Consider the following 17,075-nt stretch of genomic DNA (forward strand, 5'->3'; position numbering starts at 1 on the left):
TTCTAAATGGGAAAATTTCATCTTTACACTGAATCACCAAGAGATTCAGAGAGCAACAATTCTGGGAATATGCTGAGCTGGGTGTTTTTATTCCCCCTCCCACCATTCAATGCCAGACCTGAACCATTTGTGATGCATATAACCAGGGCAAGAAATTGTTCCTATTCAGCAGAGCTCATTTAAACTCATTGCTCAGAGGGGGGAAAATAAGTAAATCTCTGGCACCTACCACAAAGCAGAAACTATAAATTGTGTCCACACATAGAAAAGTTAAAAAAAAAAAATAAAAATCTCTTAGCAATATCTCACCTCAAATATTTAATAGAAAACCATTTAAAATTATTAAAAGTACTTCTCACGGAGACTGATGTAATACTAAACGGAAACAAATTAACATTTTCATTCCGCTAAACCAATGGAACGCAGAACTCACACACTGAGCAAAACCACGTAGGGATGCATTGGAAAGACAGCCTAAAACTCCCAAGCTTTAACTCAAACTTGTTTTTTTATTAAAGTATGAATGCATTTATGCTGAAGAATAGTTTACATACATTGTAAAGCAACAAGCATATTTTCAAGAGGTGTGGGCCCTCCTCAATATGTCTCCATGCTTATTCTACATGCTTGAACGTTGGACTCACACAAACACTCTCACACAAACATATATACCCACAAAACACAGACAGAGAGTTATCTGCTTCAATCAGCTTTCTTTTAAGGCTTCTGTAAGGTGCCCTAGTGCCCCTAACATTACCATGATTAAGAACAAAATTGTATAAAGGAGCAGCATTACTTGCAAACTGTTGATCTGCTCTTGGCCTTAAAAAATATCAAGTGAAACAAGTTTTTCCTTTTATTTGAGTTTTATTAAACATCGGCATGTAGGAAAGGCAGGACTCTCTATCTGCGAACAAGGGAAGGTATAGGGATCTTAACACGAGCTTTTCCACCAGAGCAAACGGTCAAACCTGACTCCAAAGGAGCATTTTTTTATTTTTTATTTTTTTATCGTTACAGCAGTGCAGCTCCGGCTTTGCGACTAGGCGGCACCACCACCCCCTGCCCGGGCCGAGCGGCCAGCAACGCGGCGCACCACGGCGTTGAGGCTGCCACGCTCATACCACTTCAAACCTGAGGTCGATGAGAAATCACAGTTCAAATACTGACAGAGCCGAGCGTCCGAACGACATCGCTCAATTCTTACCAGTGGGCCCACTTCCTACGGAGCAAATCAGGGTTTGAAACTGCACAGGTAACGGTGCTGGTTCACTGGATGCCTCGCCATCACGGGCTTTTCTCCCACCCCTTTTTGGTATCCTGCAGTAGATAGTCTGAAACTGCAGCTACTGGTGCTGGGTGAAAGACGTGGCTGCAGGTATATTAAGGAAATAGGTACAATGAATAAAATAAAGGATAGCATATGATATAATGTGTAAATACAAGCATCTTTTTTTCTTTTTTTTAATCTGTGAAATGTGAATTAACTGCAGAATGCCAGGCCGTTAGTCTAAAAGGCTGCGTATGGCTGTTTTAGCCTACATAGGGTCAAAGGATTTTGCGATACATTGTGGAGAAAGGTTCTCCTGGACTCGTTAGGGCTTTCCTGTCCTACTCGCTCTTGGGTACCAGCATCAGCCCCTAGCTATGAATGCCAGAGCAGCAACTAATAAAATTGCCTGACTGCTTTTATAAGACAAATAGGAATGAATCTACTTTGTAGTATGCACCTGAACTATTGAGACGAGAAAAGGTCAGTGATGAGTGGGTGAGAGAGACTGGGGAAGAAAAAAGAAGCTTTTTCTCACGTTTACAACAGCAGCAGATTTCAAGGTAACGTAATTACTTTAATGATGCATATCTTTAGGTACTGAATTGCTCTTTTGATTTAAAAAGCTGGTCAGCCAAGTGTTTGGCAGTCTTTTCATTCCCCAGTTTCAACTGTTGCTTATTCATCTATCAACTCTCATTCCCTTGGCCGTTTCCGCCTTTGCTGAACTGTAAACGTGTTCAGTCAGCCATCGTCAGACTCGAACTCGTGAGACACTTCCTCTGATGAACTATTCCTGTGGATCCGGCCATCGCTTTTCATGCTGTGAAAAGTCTTCTTGAAGGCCTCCATCATGGCATGGGCCAGCTTCTTGGCCTCCAGCTTGCTCTCACACTCTACCGCATGGCAGTCCATCTGGTAGGACAAGTCATCGTTGATCTCCCTGTACACCCAAGCAAAGATGTTTGGGCTGACGTTGTGGTCAGCAGTGCAGTAGGCTATGCGTGCGACCTGAAAGGTATCCATGTGGACCGTTGCCTCACCTTTGAGGTCCAGGTGGTGCAGCCAGACTTGGAAAGGGCGAATTTCCAGCAGGGCATTCGCTGGGTAAACATCCTCCCTGGCAAGCGTATGCTTCTTCCATAGTTCGATGACCGGTTTCTCTGTGCAGCCTGACAAAAATTGCATCCCTGTTGTGGAAACCTTACCCAAATACGTCACCTGCAAAGAAGAGTAGAGAGAGGTGAAATACAGACAGTAGACTCTAGTGTTGCTTTTTTGCAGTCTTAGGGAACTTGGTCCTTTACCTGGGAAATAAAAGCAACATCCTTCCCAGACTTCCCTATTTCTCCCCCATCACCTTCAGAAAAGCAGTTTTCAAACTGGTTTCCAGGTATCTGCATCTTCAAGTGGTGACAAACCCAGATATTAAAAACGTTCAGTCTCTTTGAATCTCTCAGCATTTCACTCTCTCAGCCCCTCTGGAGATCCCAGCTTTAAAGCCCATAACTGCACCACCAAGCTTGTGTCAGGAAGTCTAAGTGCCAATGCCCTGTTAGGTGCCAGTGGACTAGACCCCAGGTAACTGCGCTGTTAACCATCGCTTTTTCTTTTCTACTGTATTCTAATGGCTTACTTGTATCATATTTCAAACAGTAATAATAGGGAGACTGAGACATTCTCTGTTTGACAGCATAAGGCTGCAGGGGATCAGAAATGCATGATCACAGCAGAGAATTTTAAACTATTTAAATGTATTTTCCAAAATGATCCTGTTTTTCCACCACATCCACTATTTCTACTGAAGTATTAAGCCAGGAATAACTCAAAACTGTTCAAAACTCTCTCTTCCCTTGTGAGCTGCAGGGCTGAGACATTACTTACATTGATTTAAGAAAATATGCTGTTAAAAAAATCTAGTATTAAACCCAGCTTAGTTTAATCACATCATCTCTTTGCTTTTATGTCTAGCTCTGTTGAGTAAATATCCTGTTAGCCAATCTGTACAGGAAAGCAATGAGTCTTGACTGCCATTGTCATATTTTGTTCACCAAAAGTTAAATTCACTGAAAAGCCCATATCAAAATGCCATATGAATCCCATGGAGAAACATTCCCCTGCGGCCACACAGCTTGCAAAGAGACATTCTTCCTCTACACTTGAATGGAAGATTATTTTATCTGGCAAAAGAGAGATTTTCTCTAAAAAAGATAGATCAGCAACTAAACAAATACAATTATGCAGATGATTCTATTTATTGCTGTTGTCAGAACGCTGCATTTAAGAGCAAATACATGAAAGCAAAATTACTTCTACTTTGTCTCTTGCAGCAGTAACTGCGTGAGAGAGACTCCTAGGCCTCCTGCTCAGTCTCTTATGATCTCACGGGCACTTACTGAAGGTTATACGTTTGCTTTTCAAAATAATTTCTTCAAAATGCAGTGTTAAATACATGGTGTACAGTTATTTTTCTCTTTGATGTGCATTTAGAAATGTAAAGAAAAATATGAGATTTCCAGATGTTTAAACATTTTTAAAATCTTATCCACAAAGAATATAAGTTTTTCATTTCACACAAACAAAATTTTCACCAGAAAAATATTTTGCTGCAATCATCATAGGTTTTGTTAAACTCAGAGACCTAAATTAAACCATACTTAGGAATAGGCTTACAAAACATTACTTGGAAGTCCATGTAGCTTAACATGCCAGCCAAGAAAGCAGTTTCATAGCACTGACATTTCAAAATAGGAAGTCTTATTCTTTGCCTATAAATACTCATGCTTTGCATGGGGAATATTTTAAATCTTATAAAGCTTTATGTTTTTTCAACAGTGTGAACCACAACAGCTAGAACAGTTAACAATGCAAGACCTACCAGTGTTTTGTTTTATTTTATTTTATTAGTGATGAGAGCTGAAGTTCCCTCAAGTGCTGCAGAATAACTTAAAGGAAAGCCTCAGGGCTCATAATGCGAACCGAGCATATACAAACAGCACATAAAAGCCCAAGCAGGAATGTGTCTGCAAGCACACCGTGGGGTAGTTCAACATACACTCGCAGTCACATTGTTCTGAAAACAGCAAGATCAGTGAGCCAGTCTCCATGTTCGCAGCTATTCAATATATTCTCCAAAGGTTCGGTCAGGACCATTTCATATTTGCAATTCAGCTAATAAAAGGCTAGAGCACACACTGCAAATTAATTGCGCGCTTTGGGCCGGATTCAAAGCCCCCTGCAATAGGAGAAGTCCTTCACTGACTTCAAAGGGATTTGTGCAAAGCCTTTTAAACCCCGAGGAAAAGAGAATTAGCCTCTCGCTCACGCGCTTTGTCACTGCCCAAACACGACTTCGAATCCCAGGCTGGGAGAGATGCTGCCACCGCGGCAGCATTTGCCCTCCCCAGTGGCTGTTCAGAGCACACGGGTACTGCTTGGGACTGCAAAGAAATGCAAATAAACATCTATCACCTGTGCAAAGCCCAAATCCCTGCAAATGCAAGGTATTATTTCATTACTGGCTTGTCTGCAAGAGGAAGACATTCCCAGCACATGAGCTGCCCGGCTCAGCGGCGTGCGGAGGGGAAAGGGAGGAAAGCTCGGCACATCCCCAACGACACATAAAGCCCTTGCGAGGCCGTGGCAGCACAGACATTAGCAAGGGTCCTCACAGGCAGGTAGCGCAGCTGAGCTTGACGCTGCACATCCACCCCCAGCACCCCGACCTCTCCATGCGGACAACTACAGAGCGACGCTCAGGACAGCTGTAGCAGCAGAGGGCTGGAGCTGGTTGTCACACGGGAGCACAAACTGAATTTGATGTTCTCTCCTACAAATAAAGTTATTAGATGAAGAAGAGTGATGAATTACTCTGAAAACCAGAAAGCGGCTGAGACAAAAATAACTAATAAGAAGAATGGGATGATGGCTTGTTTACCAAAATGGGACTGAATAGTCGGACTTACTGTCCCAATTCTGCCAGAGTCTAACTGTGTGGAAACCTTTGGAAAGTTGCTTCCTTGAACAGCACTTTGGATCTCCGTTACATACATTCGTTTTCCTGAGGATACATTCATCAGTATTTGTAAGGTGCTTAGACATTTCAGGGAGTCCACAGCAGATAGATTATATAAGCAAAACATCTCTTCTAGAGTTTCTTCTGTACTACGTGTGCCACGTGGAAACATCAACATCTACTAATGTTAGGTTTTTTTAAACAGATAATCAAATATTTCCTACTTGAGATACAAGCATTTTGGAAAAGCAGCTCTCCTGAACCTCTTAGTTGAGACAGACATCTAGCATTTCATTGCTTGAAGGTCCCCTGCAAGGTACAGAACAGGGACGCAGAGCGCCGGCAGGAGTTCTTGAATACTTGACACAAAAAAGCCACCATGCCTTTCAGAACAACGATTTCTTCATGGTTCAGTATTAGCTACGTGTTATATGTCATACACTAATCCACCTAGAACTGGCTAATTTAGTTAGCAGCATGTGCATAATTGCAGGTACTTCACCAGCATAAACTGAAACTGGCAACAGATGGATTTGCCGAGCGGCTCTCGCTGGGCTCTCAGTCCCAAGGTTATCCCACACGTAACGCTGCCGGCACTTTGGCTCCTACTCCCATCGAGTCTCACTCATACCTGCCCTTAAAGGAACTATCTTATTTAAATGCACAGAAATCGCTGACCACACGCTCATTAGAGTAAAGCTATTAAGGTCCACAACCATTTTGCTTTCCAACTTCAAGTTCACCAAAGAACAGATTATTCCTGCCTTTGTCCTCCTCCCCCTGCCATGCCACTGCTGCCAAACGTACATATGACATGAAATACAGCTGTGGTTTCAGCACTTCTGTGCTTGCGAAAACTCAAAGCTTTAGTAAAAGCCAAGATGCTCTGAAAAATCCCTTATTTTGCCCTAGAGACTAGCCAACACCAACGTCAGTATCTGACTAAAGTGCCCTCAGTGGGAAACACGGTGCCTTTTGCCCTTTTGTAACGTAGCTGCAGCTAGCTGACACATGAAGATGCTTCGTGTCAAAGCACATGAAGATTAATCGATGTCATCTGTCGTGTCCAGGACCAGGCGTACAAAGGCACACTGCTGTTTTAAACCATTTCCGTCCAGTAAAGTATAGAGAAAATATACGTTTTACTAACTGCGCTTGATAGCTTACACACTTTGAAAAGACCAGTGTAGCAGCTGCCATAGAAATTTTCACTTTTAGCGCAGCCCAATTTGTCAGATGTAATAAGGGAGATTTATTTTCTGTGCTCTAAATTCTTTTCTTCGTAATTGACTTCACATTGTTTGCTGTCAGCGCATTATAAGATGCAGAAGAGCTCACAGCTCCTGCCAGCGTCCAAGTGCAAAACCCTGAGGACCCGACCACGCCACGAGCGCCCTCAGACCCGACTCCCCTCCGCAGGCAGCGGCGGTCGCACTGACCGGACAGACCCCAGGGCAAACCCGCTCCCGACTCTGGAGCCTCAACTAGGCACACCGGGTGGGTGGCACAATTTCTTTGTCTCCCTCTGTTCTCCATCCCCACTCCCTAGGTTATCACTGCTCAAGGAAACCAGAGCCAGCTTGAAAAGAGGCGTAATTACTGCCTCACGCAAGGGCAGATGCTCTCCTGGCACAGGAGTTCGGCACAGGAACACGTACGCGCACAGGACCCTGCACTCGCTCACTTCTCAAGAAGAAGATCAAAGGATCACGTGGAAAATGAACTGCTTAGTTATTTTAGTAATGCGTTTATTCCTTCCACAACAGATACCAGAGGTCATTCCCAAAATTAGCCAATAAACGGAGCTAATGCAGAAAACGGAAAAAATTAAAACCAACAGAGCACTAAACCTGAGCCATCAACAGCTTGCCCTGCATATTTACAGTCACCAAAGTCCAGGCCCTGCTGAAAAATATCAGCTATATTCTTCTCCCAGGCAGCACAACCACAGCACGTTACAACACCAAAGCCAGGCGTCCGGGCTCCCGCAAGGCTGGCTCCAGAGAGCCATCACAGGAGCACGGCTCGCTCTGCAAGCCGGGAAAGGAAGGTGAAACCCGGCTGAGAAGCTGAGACTCCCTTAGAGGATCTTTAATCTCAAGCAGAATCTTAGTAGTGGGCGACACCGTCTCTTTTGTCAAGCTGTGTTTTTATTCTTTTAGTCTCAAATCTTGTCTAGTTGCAGCTGATGTTTGATCTGAAGCAGTAAGATATGCCACGCTCAGAGGTGAGGCAACCGGGGTAAGGAGATATCTTAACAGGTCCGTCTCGCAGCAAATTTCTTTCACTGCTCCACTTTGCACCCTTGGTGTATTTTAATATTCAAATTGTAAAAAGTGTAATTGTGTAAAGAGAGTTCCCAGCTTCCTTGGCTCCCCACAGACAACACAACTACCTGCTCCCAATCCTGCTCATCTCATAGTTGGCACCGTTTTCTCTGCCCCTAAATACTTGATGTTGACTGTGGTTTTTACAAGTTGATAAAGGATACAGTTTTTACTTTTTAAAATGCAGACACTGTCTCTTCAAACATATTTAATCCTCTGAAATTGCATGCAGTGGATAAGAACTTACATTTCACTTTTACCTTAAACAAACAGAAGACGAAAAAGCAGGAAGTAAAACTTTCGTGAGCATTAGGGGTCAGACATCAGGACACTTCAAGTACAGACACTGAAGTAAATAAAGCAAGCGGGACTGGGAGGGATGGCTAGAAGTGACTGTTTGATGACAGCATAAATTATAGCGTCTCCCTCTAACCTGAAGGAAAAAAAAAAAACCAAAAAATAAAACACAAAAAAACAGTTCCCGCATAGAAATGTCAACTGCTGGCGACGCTGCCAGGCTAAAGCCAACTTTCCACAGCTCGCTACCAGCCAAAGGAAACTAACCGCAGGTTCTCAGTCGCGTCGGGGCCTTTTACAAACCCTCTCCAGTGTTTCATGTGTGAATCCCAGGGCTCCGCTCTCCGGTTACAAACCCGTTTCTGCCTCCCTTGTCGGCCTCGGGCCCAATCCGGCTCGGCCCCCGCGTGGGCAGCTGGACCCCCCTCGTCCAAATCGAGAGCCCCCAGAGCATCGTTTCTGCCGACCACCAGGCTCCCCCGTGCTTTCCTCACGCTGCTTAACGTACGTGCGTTTGGTGGTAACAAAATCTTCAACCACTCACAATCTCAAAAAAGGAAGAAAAAAACATCCAGGAGAGGTAACTTTACGTTTTGTACCGTATTATAGCTGCCCAACAACAAAGCCTTCTGCAACTGACTTACCAGTTCGCTCGCCATAGCTCCCGAAAGCGTTCGGAGATGTGGTAAGCGCCACAGAAAAGCCCAAGCACATGGAGATGGCAGAAATAAAGCCATTTCCGCTTACGGAGAATGGGGAAACGCCTTCGACTGGGTTCCCCCTTTTCCTGCCGGAGAGGGAAGGTCCGCGCACAGACGCAGGCTCTGCGCCAGCTCTCGCGGGAGCGCTGCGGCAACAGCCTCGCCTGGGCGCTCCAGTACCCAGGGAACGCCAACGCTTCGTGGAAGATGCTTTCTCTCAAAATTTCCCCTAATGTTTTTACCTTTTTGTTTGTTTGTTCAAACAAATCACTCACCCTTTTCTTGTCTTTTTTTTTTTTTTTAATCCTTTCCTACTGCTTTTTCCAGAAAGGAGTGAGAGAAGGAGAGGAAAAGATAGAAGAGAGAGTGAAAAGCCCACAAGAGCTTCATCTTTAAAAAGCAGGCACTTTCTGTTGATGGGAGTATTTTTTAACAATTTCAGTAAAAATGTTTACTGTCTTTAAATGTCTGTCTTTTTTTCCCTCAAAGGAAAATGTGCACTGAAAACCACCCACTCCGTATGAATTACTGCATGTCTTGCAACACACAGTATTTCGAAGACAGGATAATCTGACCCTATCTTTCTGTCTGGACAAACTCATCCCAGTATTCCCTCACCAAGAAACCAACACATGTCTGGGAACAAGTCTGGAGAGGCGGATGTCAAATCTTAAGTCTGTGAGAAAAGAAATATTACCCTTTTTTTTCCCCCCCTCTAATTTTTGCATATAAGATTTTCAGGTGCAGAATCACTTAAACAATGTGGACTCTAGCCTGTCGCGTCTTATCATGGCCTGTACCAACACCATAACACACAGCATTTCTTTTTTGAGACATATGCAGGGGTCCTCCTTCCAGTCAAGGATGACAAAACAACTCCAGTGGAGTACAAAATCATTCTTGAAGTTCTCAGGCAAAATTAGACTACCAAGTACAAAACCAGCCTAAAAGTAGCCTCTCCAAATCCTCCTCTGCACACAAAGGGCCAAGATCAGTATTCCCAGCCCCAGAAGCGGTCCCAGGGACGGCAGCTGCAACCTTGGCAGCTCGCTTGCTTCCCGCATTGCCATCACCTACGAGAAAGCCCTCGTTACACCTAGGGGTTAGTTCTTGGTTTCCCAACTTCACCTACACACCACAGCGACTTTCTGTGCTGTCCCTTCAACACATTCATTTGCCAAAAGTCCTACGTGGTAATTTGGCAAAAATATCAACACGCGTTTCTTATTATGAATTGCACCAGAACACAGAGAGGCATACAAATACTATTTTGGTTAGCAATGCAAAAAAAAAAAAAATCGCTTTAAAACATCTTTCATTAACACACACAGTTCTTGGCGCAGACAGAGCACCCCATGCCAGAAAGGGTGTCAGTCTCCCCACAGAACCGCGAGCGGTTCAGCTCTCCTCACCCTCCACTAGAGTAACCCTGCTGGAGGCTGGTGGCATCGAGATTTAGAGCAGAAAAGTGATTTTTGGCTCCGGAGGAAAAACAAAAATATCCCAGACATTCCGTTGGATCACTAAGCAAATATCGTGAACTGCTTTCAAGCAACGTTTGCTCAAGACCCAACAAACTAACTCAGTTAATAAAAAAGCAACAAGGCTGTACAGTTTCCCTCTGGTCTGTCACTGCATCCTTACCCGGGCTGCAGCGAAGCTCGCCAAGGCCTTCGCAGCACAAACACGGGCTGCTCTGGGGGAATCGCTGGGCTTCTCCACACAAAGAAATACTCAGTAAACGCAGTTATGCGGCTTATAGGAATAGGCAAAGAACTGTTGTATTTTGGAGAAGAAATCCAGGGTGAGAACAGACTGACCTGGCCAACTGCTTAATGGAAAATAACCATCAACCCTGATAGCTGCCCTCTGATTTAGGGAAAAGGATCACTATTTAACGTCTGACTTATTTGGAGGAACCAAAGAGCGGCTCCAGAAGAAGCTAGAAACGTCAGCACCTGTTTGCCACTTCAGGCAAGAGCCCACATCTCTCTGACCTCTTTTGTAGGAACAAAGCTGAACCTAAGTCTTAAAATAAGCCTAAAATTTTTCCCAAAACTCAATAAAATAAACAAAATCAGCAAGACATACATTCAAACCTTTACATCTTCAGAACTCCTTCACAGAAACAGTTGCTCTGCAGCAGCTGCTCCTCTGCTCGAGGTCCATCCCTCCCCGAGGCCTGCGAGCTCTTCGCAGGAGCCCTTATTTTTCCACGTGTTGCTCTGATGTGACGGTGCACCACTTCCCCTCTTATCTAAGTCCCAGAAAGGGCTCAATATGCAAGCAAAAGAAAGGTAAAGGGATAGAACTGGGTCGTCACTTCGGACATAACTCAATCCTCCAACTAAATTCCTTTTAAATGATGCAAAAAAGTCTGGTTATTTTAAATCCATTGTTATTCTTTCAGTTTTTAATAGCCTCGACACCTTCAGGTAGCTCCAGCTGGTGAAGGAGGAGGAAGAGCTGTGGCACTGTGAAAAAGGCCTTTTCTTGAAAAAATCCTCAGCTCCAGTACAGGAAAAAAATACCTGCCCTGAGACAGGAGAGCCATATGCCAACCTCCGCAGCACAGCCCAGGCGGGGGAGAAGAGGAATGCCGACATTTGGCAAGTTTAATATTTAGTAAATAAATGCACTGGAAAAGAAAAGATTTACCATTGACAACTTAATTTGTAGACTCTGACAAAATAAAAGCAAACAAGAAAAATCCTGCTGGCTCCACAACACAAATAGCCAGTATGGGATAAATAAAGAAGTAAGCAGAGCTCTCCGCTGGAAACGCGGTCCTGAGAAATGCAACTGTCTGAGCTCTTCACCTTTCATCACATCAGACTGCTGCTCAGCAAGTCCTGTTGCAAATGATTCTGGACACTAAACCACAGTCCTCAGTTAGACCTACGAGCATCTTTCTGACATCCAGCAATCAGGAGCTGCTGCCCAATTGGCAAAAATGGTTCAGCTCAAACACAACCTCACCAAGAGCCAGCTCTATGTCATCCTCCGCGTTGTTTTCTACAACCTCCCATTAACAACACAAGGATATGCTTTTGCATTTAATTTTCCACTGGACAAGAAACTCTTTTTGTGGTTTGGCTTGTGAGGATGAGTCTAAAACGAAATCCAACAGAATTGGCAAATTGAAATTACTTGCACTTGGAGCTGCTTGGGTCTCAATTGGAGTGGAAGATTTCCTCGGCACCATTTAAAACTCAAAAAATCAATTAGTTCTAACACAGACTTAAAAATGTTGTATTGTAAGACATAACTGAATGAACATAACACAGATCATACGCGACCTCAGCAGGGCTGCTGGACACCCTACTGTACAAACTGACGATTGCTTTTATTCCTAAATATTTTCTTTATCTTGTTAATTGCTGCATTTCATTTTGTTAATCTTCCTACTTTGTCTCCTTTCATTGCCTCATAGAATTTCCTTTTTTAATGCTAAGTTACCACTGAGATGAGGTTCATTCTTGCATATACCAATTCATTTCCCGCTGTCCTTTGGGAGTCTTCCCAGGGCAAGCAGAGGAGATGTAGAGGCAGTCAGGGGAGTGAGAAGAAAACCAACTGTGCTTCAGCTACTAGCTGCAATTCCTTGGAGTTTTCTTCAGAGACAAAATCTTTCCAAAATCTATCCTTAGGCATCTCAAAAACTCCATTTTGACAATGTCCCCTCTGCCAGGAGAAAGAGGCGTAACTTTGCACGACCGTGATCGAGAAACATCTATCTTCATATTTATGTTCAAATTATATATGAGATTTTCTGCTATATGTTTTAATGACATTTACATGGGGTAGAAACTAAGCATGGAATTAGTGAATGTGAATTAGCATGTTTCAGAAAGCTTTTTGCTCCTAAGTTGCTCACAGCTGTTGTCTTATAATGAACGAACGAGTGAAGGAGCACGCGGGTGGAGGGGGAAACTGGCTGTTTGCTTCTACTTCGCTTTACTTTTACTTCCTTTCCAACCTACTGAAAGCTCCCTTTGGCACCAGTCCTACAAAAACTTATGCAATTGAACTTAATGGAGCATACATAAAGCTGAGTACAAGAAAGGGCTGCACAGCTCAGGCCATGGCTTCCACCAAGCTATGAGCATTTTACACAGCATTTTACATATTCTCCAACACTTTGGACATGGAAATACTACCAGAAAACCATGCAGAACCCAAATTTTTCAGGATCTTTTACTGTTAAAAGATGTGTCCTAAGGATCTCCTTCTTTGAGCATTCTCCACTAAATCCTTGCATTTCCTCTCATTCTTCCTTTTAAAATAAGATGCCGAGCAATAAAAATGAACAAAGTCTGCGCTATTAGGATTTTCAATTCTGGATACCAAATATCTTATCCGCACTTGCTGCATGGTACAAATTGACAATGCCTGAATTTAAGAACAAAAGGGAAAGGAACGAGCTTCAGTGACAACAGAAGACGACTGCAAAATTTCTCTGTATTTCAACAGAAGCAGCAATAGGCCTACACTGCAGTAAGGATAGAAGGAAAGAAAAAAAATAAGAAAAAACGAAATCATTTCAGTTCTTCTTCCCCCTGAGGGCTGTAAGACCAGTCACATTCAAAAAAATTATGAAACAAACCACCAGACAGCAGAGACTCCCAGGAATGGCAGCACTTACTTCTTTTGCTATTCTCCTCCCACAGCAAACGAAATGCATTCCCCGAAGAGAAAGGGAAGACCACAGAAATACTGCCCCCGACATAAATGCAACTCTACCTGCATCTGCAAAGACTCTTATTAAGTACTCAGTCGTTAGTTTTACATCTTCTTCATGCATCACCGTGTGAAATGAGTTCCGTGACTTTGCAAAACCCTTAGAGATTTTTACAGCTGTCACAATTTATAGCATCTCTGGGAAGTCTTATTCCAAGGCTGCAGAAGAAGAAATACTGTGCCTACACTGGGCTGAAGCTGTTTCGCTGCAGCAATGAAAAACAGACTTTGTGTATTTCAACTTAATAAAAGGCACTAAATACATTATTAAAAAGAAAATATAGTTAAATAACTCTTTTTATTGCTAAGAGAGTCCTTAGACAAATTGGGCTAATTTATCATTTGTGTTTGCTTTATCAAATTCTGGATCAGGGCCACAGCAACACAGGCTCTGCACAGACAGAAAGAATACAAGGTCTTTGCTGCTAAGGTTTATGACACTATTACCATTTAACTGAAGATTTCCCACTCAGCAAAGCAAGGGTAAGTTAGCAGACTAAACAAAAGATTAGAAGAAAACAAACACGACCCGCAGAGCACAAGGCTAGCAGATGATGATGCCATAGAGATTTTAACTCCTGTCAAAAGTCGTGGTTCGCCAAGTCTCCAAGTCCTATTTTCACGACGGATTTAGTGTTGGCCTGCATCTTCAGCACCGCCCCACTCTTCCAGTTTGGCTTGGATGGATAACGTCTTCCCAAGGGGTGCAGAAGGTACCCGGTGCGACCCCCAGCCCTGCGCGGATGCCCCGCGAGCTGGCTATTTGCACGAGGTATCCGAGCCCGGCAGCGGTCGGGTCCCTCGCTGCCCCGGCGAGGCCCCTTCACGCAGTGGCTCGGAGCAGGAGTCTCCGTCCCTCTCCAGCTAACTGAATCCCAACATCCCCCACGCGCCTCTCCGAGGAAGCTCCACTGCCTCCAGCGTCGTCTCCTGACACGTATCTCAGCTCGAAGGCGATGAGGTCGCGCAGCAGCCAGGTGAGCATCGTCCGTGCTTACCTGAAGCAGAAACGTAAGCGTGCAGACCTCTGTGGTGTTACCACCAGCCAAGACGAAAGGCAAGGCGAACCCTGGGTCTGCAGGGCTGGAAAGCGGTACGCGACGTGGGGGACTGCTCTGAGCAAACGTGGGCAGGGCAAGGGGCGAATGGCGCACCACGGCTCAGCCCCGCTCACCAGTCACTCGCAGCGGCTGGGCAGCAACCCCCCCCAGCAGCTCCCTCCACAGTCGCAGCTCATCTCCTTGGGGCTGCGAGGTCACCGTTTTTACAAAGGCCAAAAACCTCATTTTCATCGTTTCCCCCAGCCCTGAGGTTGACTTTGCAGAGACTCGGTGACAAAATCTATAGCAAACAGCCCTGCTGCTGATCCATCTGATGCTGGACAAACTGGTACAACTTTTAGAGAACAAAGGAAAAAACAAAACTATTTATGATGGAAATTAACTTCTCACTGGTTTTTTTTTCCTTGGTATTTATTGTCTTCATGTGACAATACATACCTGCAGGTAGAAATACAATAATCAGTAACATTCTATAAAGGAGCCAGTCTGGCATCTCTCAAGCAACCAAAACAGCCATCTGGATTTAAACAACAACAACAAAAAAAGCGCTCCAATTTACATTTGCAGGGGATCTCTGTACCTGTATGAATAACAAGAAAGAAAGGATATAGAGACACAGTGGTAAAACACAACAAAACGATGGCTGAACCTGTGGAGCACCACAGGCGTCCATCCTCTATATCCCATATGGCTTTTAGAGAACTTTGGGTAAAAGAAAATCAAGAGCAATGCCACTCATTCCTATTTTCCGCCTTTGTCTTCGCAGCCTGGCCATCACGGGGGCTCAGGAGAATACCTTGGGGCAGCGAGCCCGCCGAGCGCTTTGCCACCATGCTGGAGAGGCGTTTCCTCCAGCTGGACTCTGGCTGCCTGGAGGCAGCAGGATCGCTTCTGCATCGGGCAGCACTGACCTCCCTCCCTGTTGTCTCTCTGCTCAGTGACAACTTCCTAAAGCAGAGGATGCTGCAGGTTGCACAGGACACTCTCGAAGCAAAATATACCCTCCCTACAAGGACAGGCCATTCAGTAGCACAACAACCAAAATAAGGTCTTGAACACCCCAAAGTTAGTAACATATTGCTAGCTATGAAATACATATCTGGCAAAAATCTCAGAAGTCTGATGACTCAGTGTTGTCTGTATATATAACTACTTGAATGCTTTCCATCAACAAGGTGTTTCACAACCCTCTAGCAAAGAGAGCTTCATCTTTCCAGTTTATCACCAACCTATATTAACCATTCTCCATATAGCTATTAAAAGTATGCAACAGTAAAAGCAGAGCATTTTAAGAGCTTAGTTGCCCCACAGCATGTCAAAGCAGTAGTCCGACCAGCGCGTTATGCTTTCTCCAGCACTTTCCAGCATCAAATACGCAGAGGAAGAATAAAGAAGCAGGGCCCGCGCTGACACAACCCCAAGGCAATGGCCAAGACTTGGCAAAACCACCCACGGCAGAAGGTTTTGTCTTCCTCAAACTGTAGGAATCCACATTTTCAAGGCATTTCAGGAAGCTCCAGGTCTTTAGAGCACTCGCTCCATTTGCTTTGGGATACTGACAGAGAGATTTTCAGAAGAGCAGAGACAGCAGCATGTCTAGCCTTATAAGAAAAGCTGATCACTATTCCACTATCCAGAAATATAGAAAGAAATTTGGCAAGAGAGATTAGTGTTTGTATTTAAAAAAATGAGGAATTACTGGACTTTTAAAATTCTCTAGCTTTCCCCAGTCAGGCTGAAGCAAGCAAAGTCAAAACACTCACTCTTTGGGAACCTGGCTCTGTTCTGCTAGGAGATACAGTTGCACTTTCAGTCAACAAGACTGCAGCTCTGGCTAAGCCTCTCCCAACAAGCTGTGTTTCCTACCAAAGCTATTCTTATTTCAGTTAAATTCTTTTAAATAGAAAATAACATATGTTTTAGTTATGCACAAGCTTACATGAGACAGCACAATAGAGAGAAAAGAGCATTTTGGTTAACGTAGGGTTTATGTTAGATTTACTTATTGATAAACACGTAGCTATTTGCAGTAAAAGCAAACTATACTACTTGTCCTGTCATCTGTCTCCAGCCTTGCATGCACACCTCTCCTCTGCTGCCTCCTCACCACAACAAGCCGGTATCTCTTGATGGGCAGAAACCTGGTTGAAGACTCTTTAATTACAGCACAAAGCCAAAAAAATAGCATTAAAGTCAAGCCATGCTTGGAAAAATCAGATCTGAATAGGCCAACCTATCTATCTCCATGAGGGAATTTTGTTTACAAGCAAATATCTTGCTTCTACCAGAAAGTCCCCCCCCCTCCCCCCCCCAAAAAAAGTCTCTTACTCCAAGCAAGGGCAGCCAACAGAAGACAGCTGCTCTGGAGGATTTTGTTTACATTTTCAGGAGAAAAGGCTGAGATACAATTTAGTCCCTATCTGAAAAAACAACAACTGTGGCAGACAGTATAGATAGGTCGTTCTAATTTGTCTTCATGTTTTGTCACTGGCAAGGTAAGAGTTTCATTTTCATTAAAAAATTGTAGATATTAAACAGCTGCATCTCCCTCCTCACAAAAGAACCAAAGATAGATTACAAAAATCTCCACATTTCAAATATAGCCACCACAAGAACAACGCAGTCCCTCCCAGGGCGGCGTACAGCCAGCAAGCTCAAGTGAAC

General features: G+C 44.1%; 1 protein-coding gene across 5 annotated transcripts in view; it reads right to left on the bottom strand.

The window, feature by feature from the left end:
* Positions 1 to 847: 847 nt before the first annotated feature.
* Positions 848 to 17,075, bottom strand: part of PID1 (phosphotyrosine interaction domain containing 1) — an 87,248-nt gene continuing 71,020 nt past the window's right edge. For 4 of the 5 annotated variants that reach the window (XM_068955062.1, XM_009675779.2, XM_068955063.1 and 1 more), the window contains exon 3: positions 848 to 2,491. In XM_068955062.1, the coding sequence (XP_068811163.1) occupies positions 2,015 to 2,491 (477 nt within the window). In that variant the 3' untranslated portion in view covers positions 848 to 2,014. Of the gene's footprint in view, positions 2,492 to 8,553; positions 8,690 to 17,075 lie in introns of those variants that run through there. The other variant, XM_068955064.1, reaches the window with a different exon arrangement.

This window comes from Struthio camelus, chromosome 9 (genome assembly GCF_040807025.1).
Source record: "Struthio camelus isolate bStrCam1 chromosome 9, bStrCam1.hap1, whole genome shotgun sequence".
Classification (NCBI taxonomy): Eukaryota; Metazoa; Chordata; class Aves; order Struthioniformes; family Struthionidae; genus Struthio; species Struthio camelus.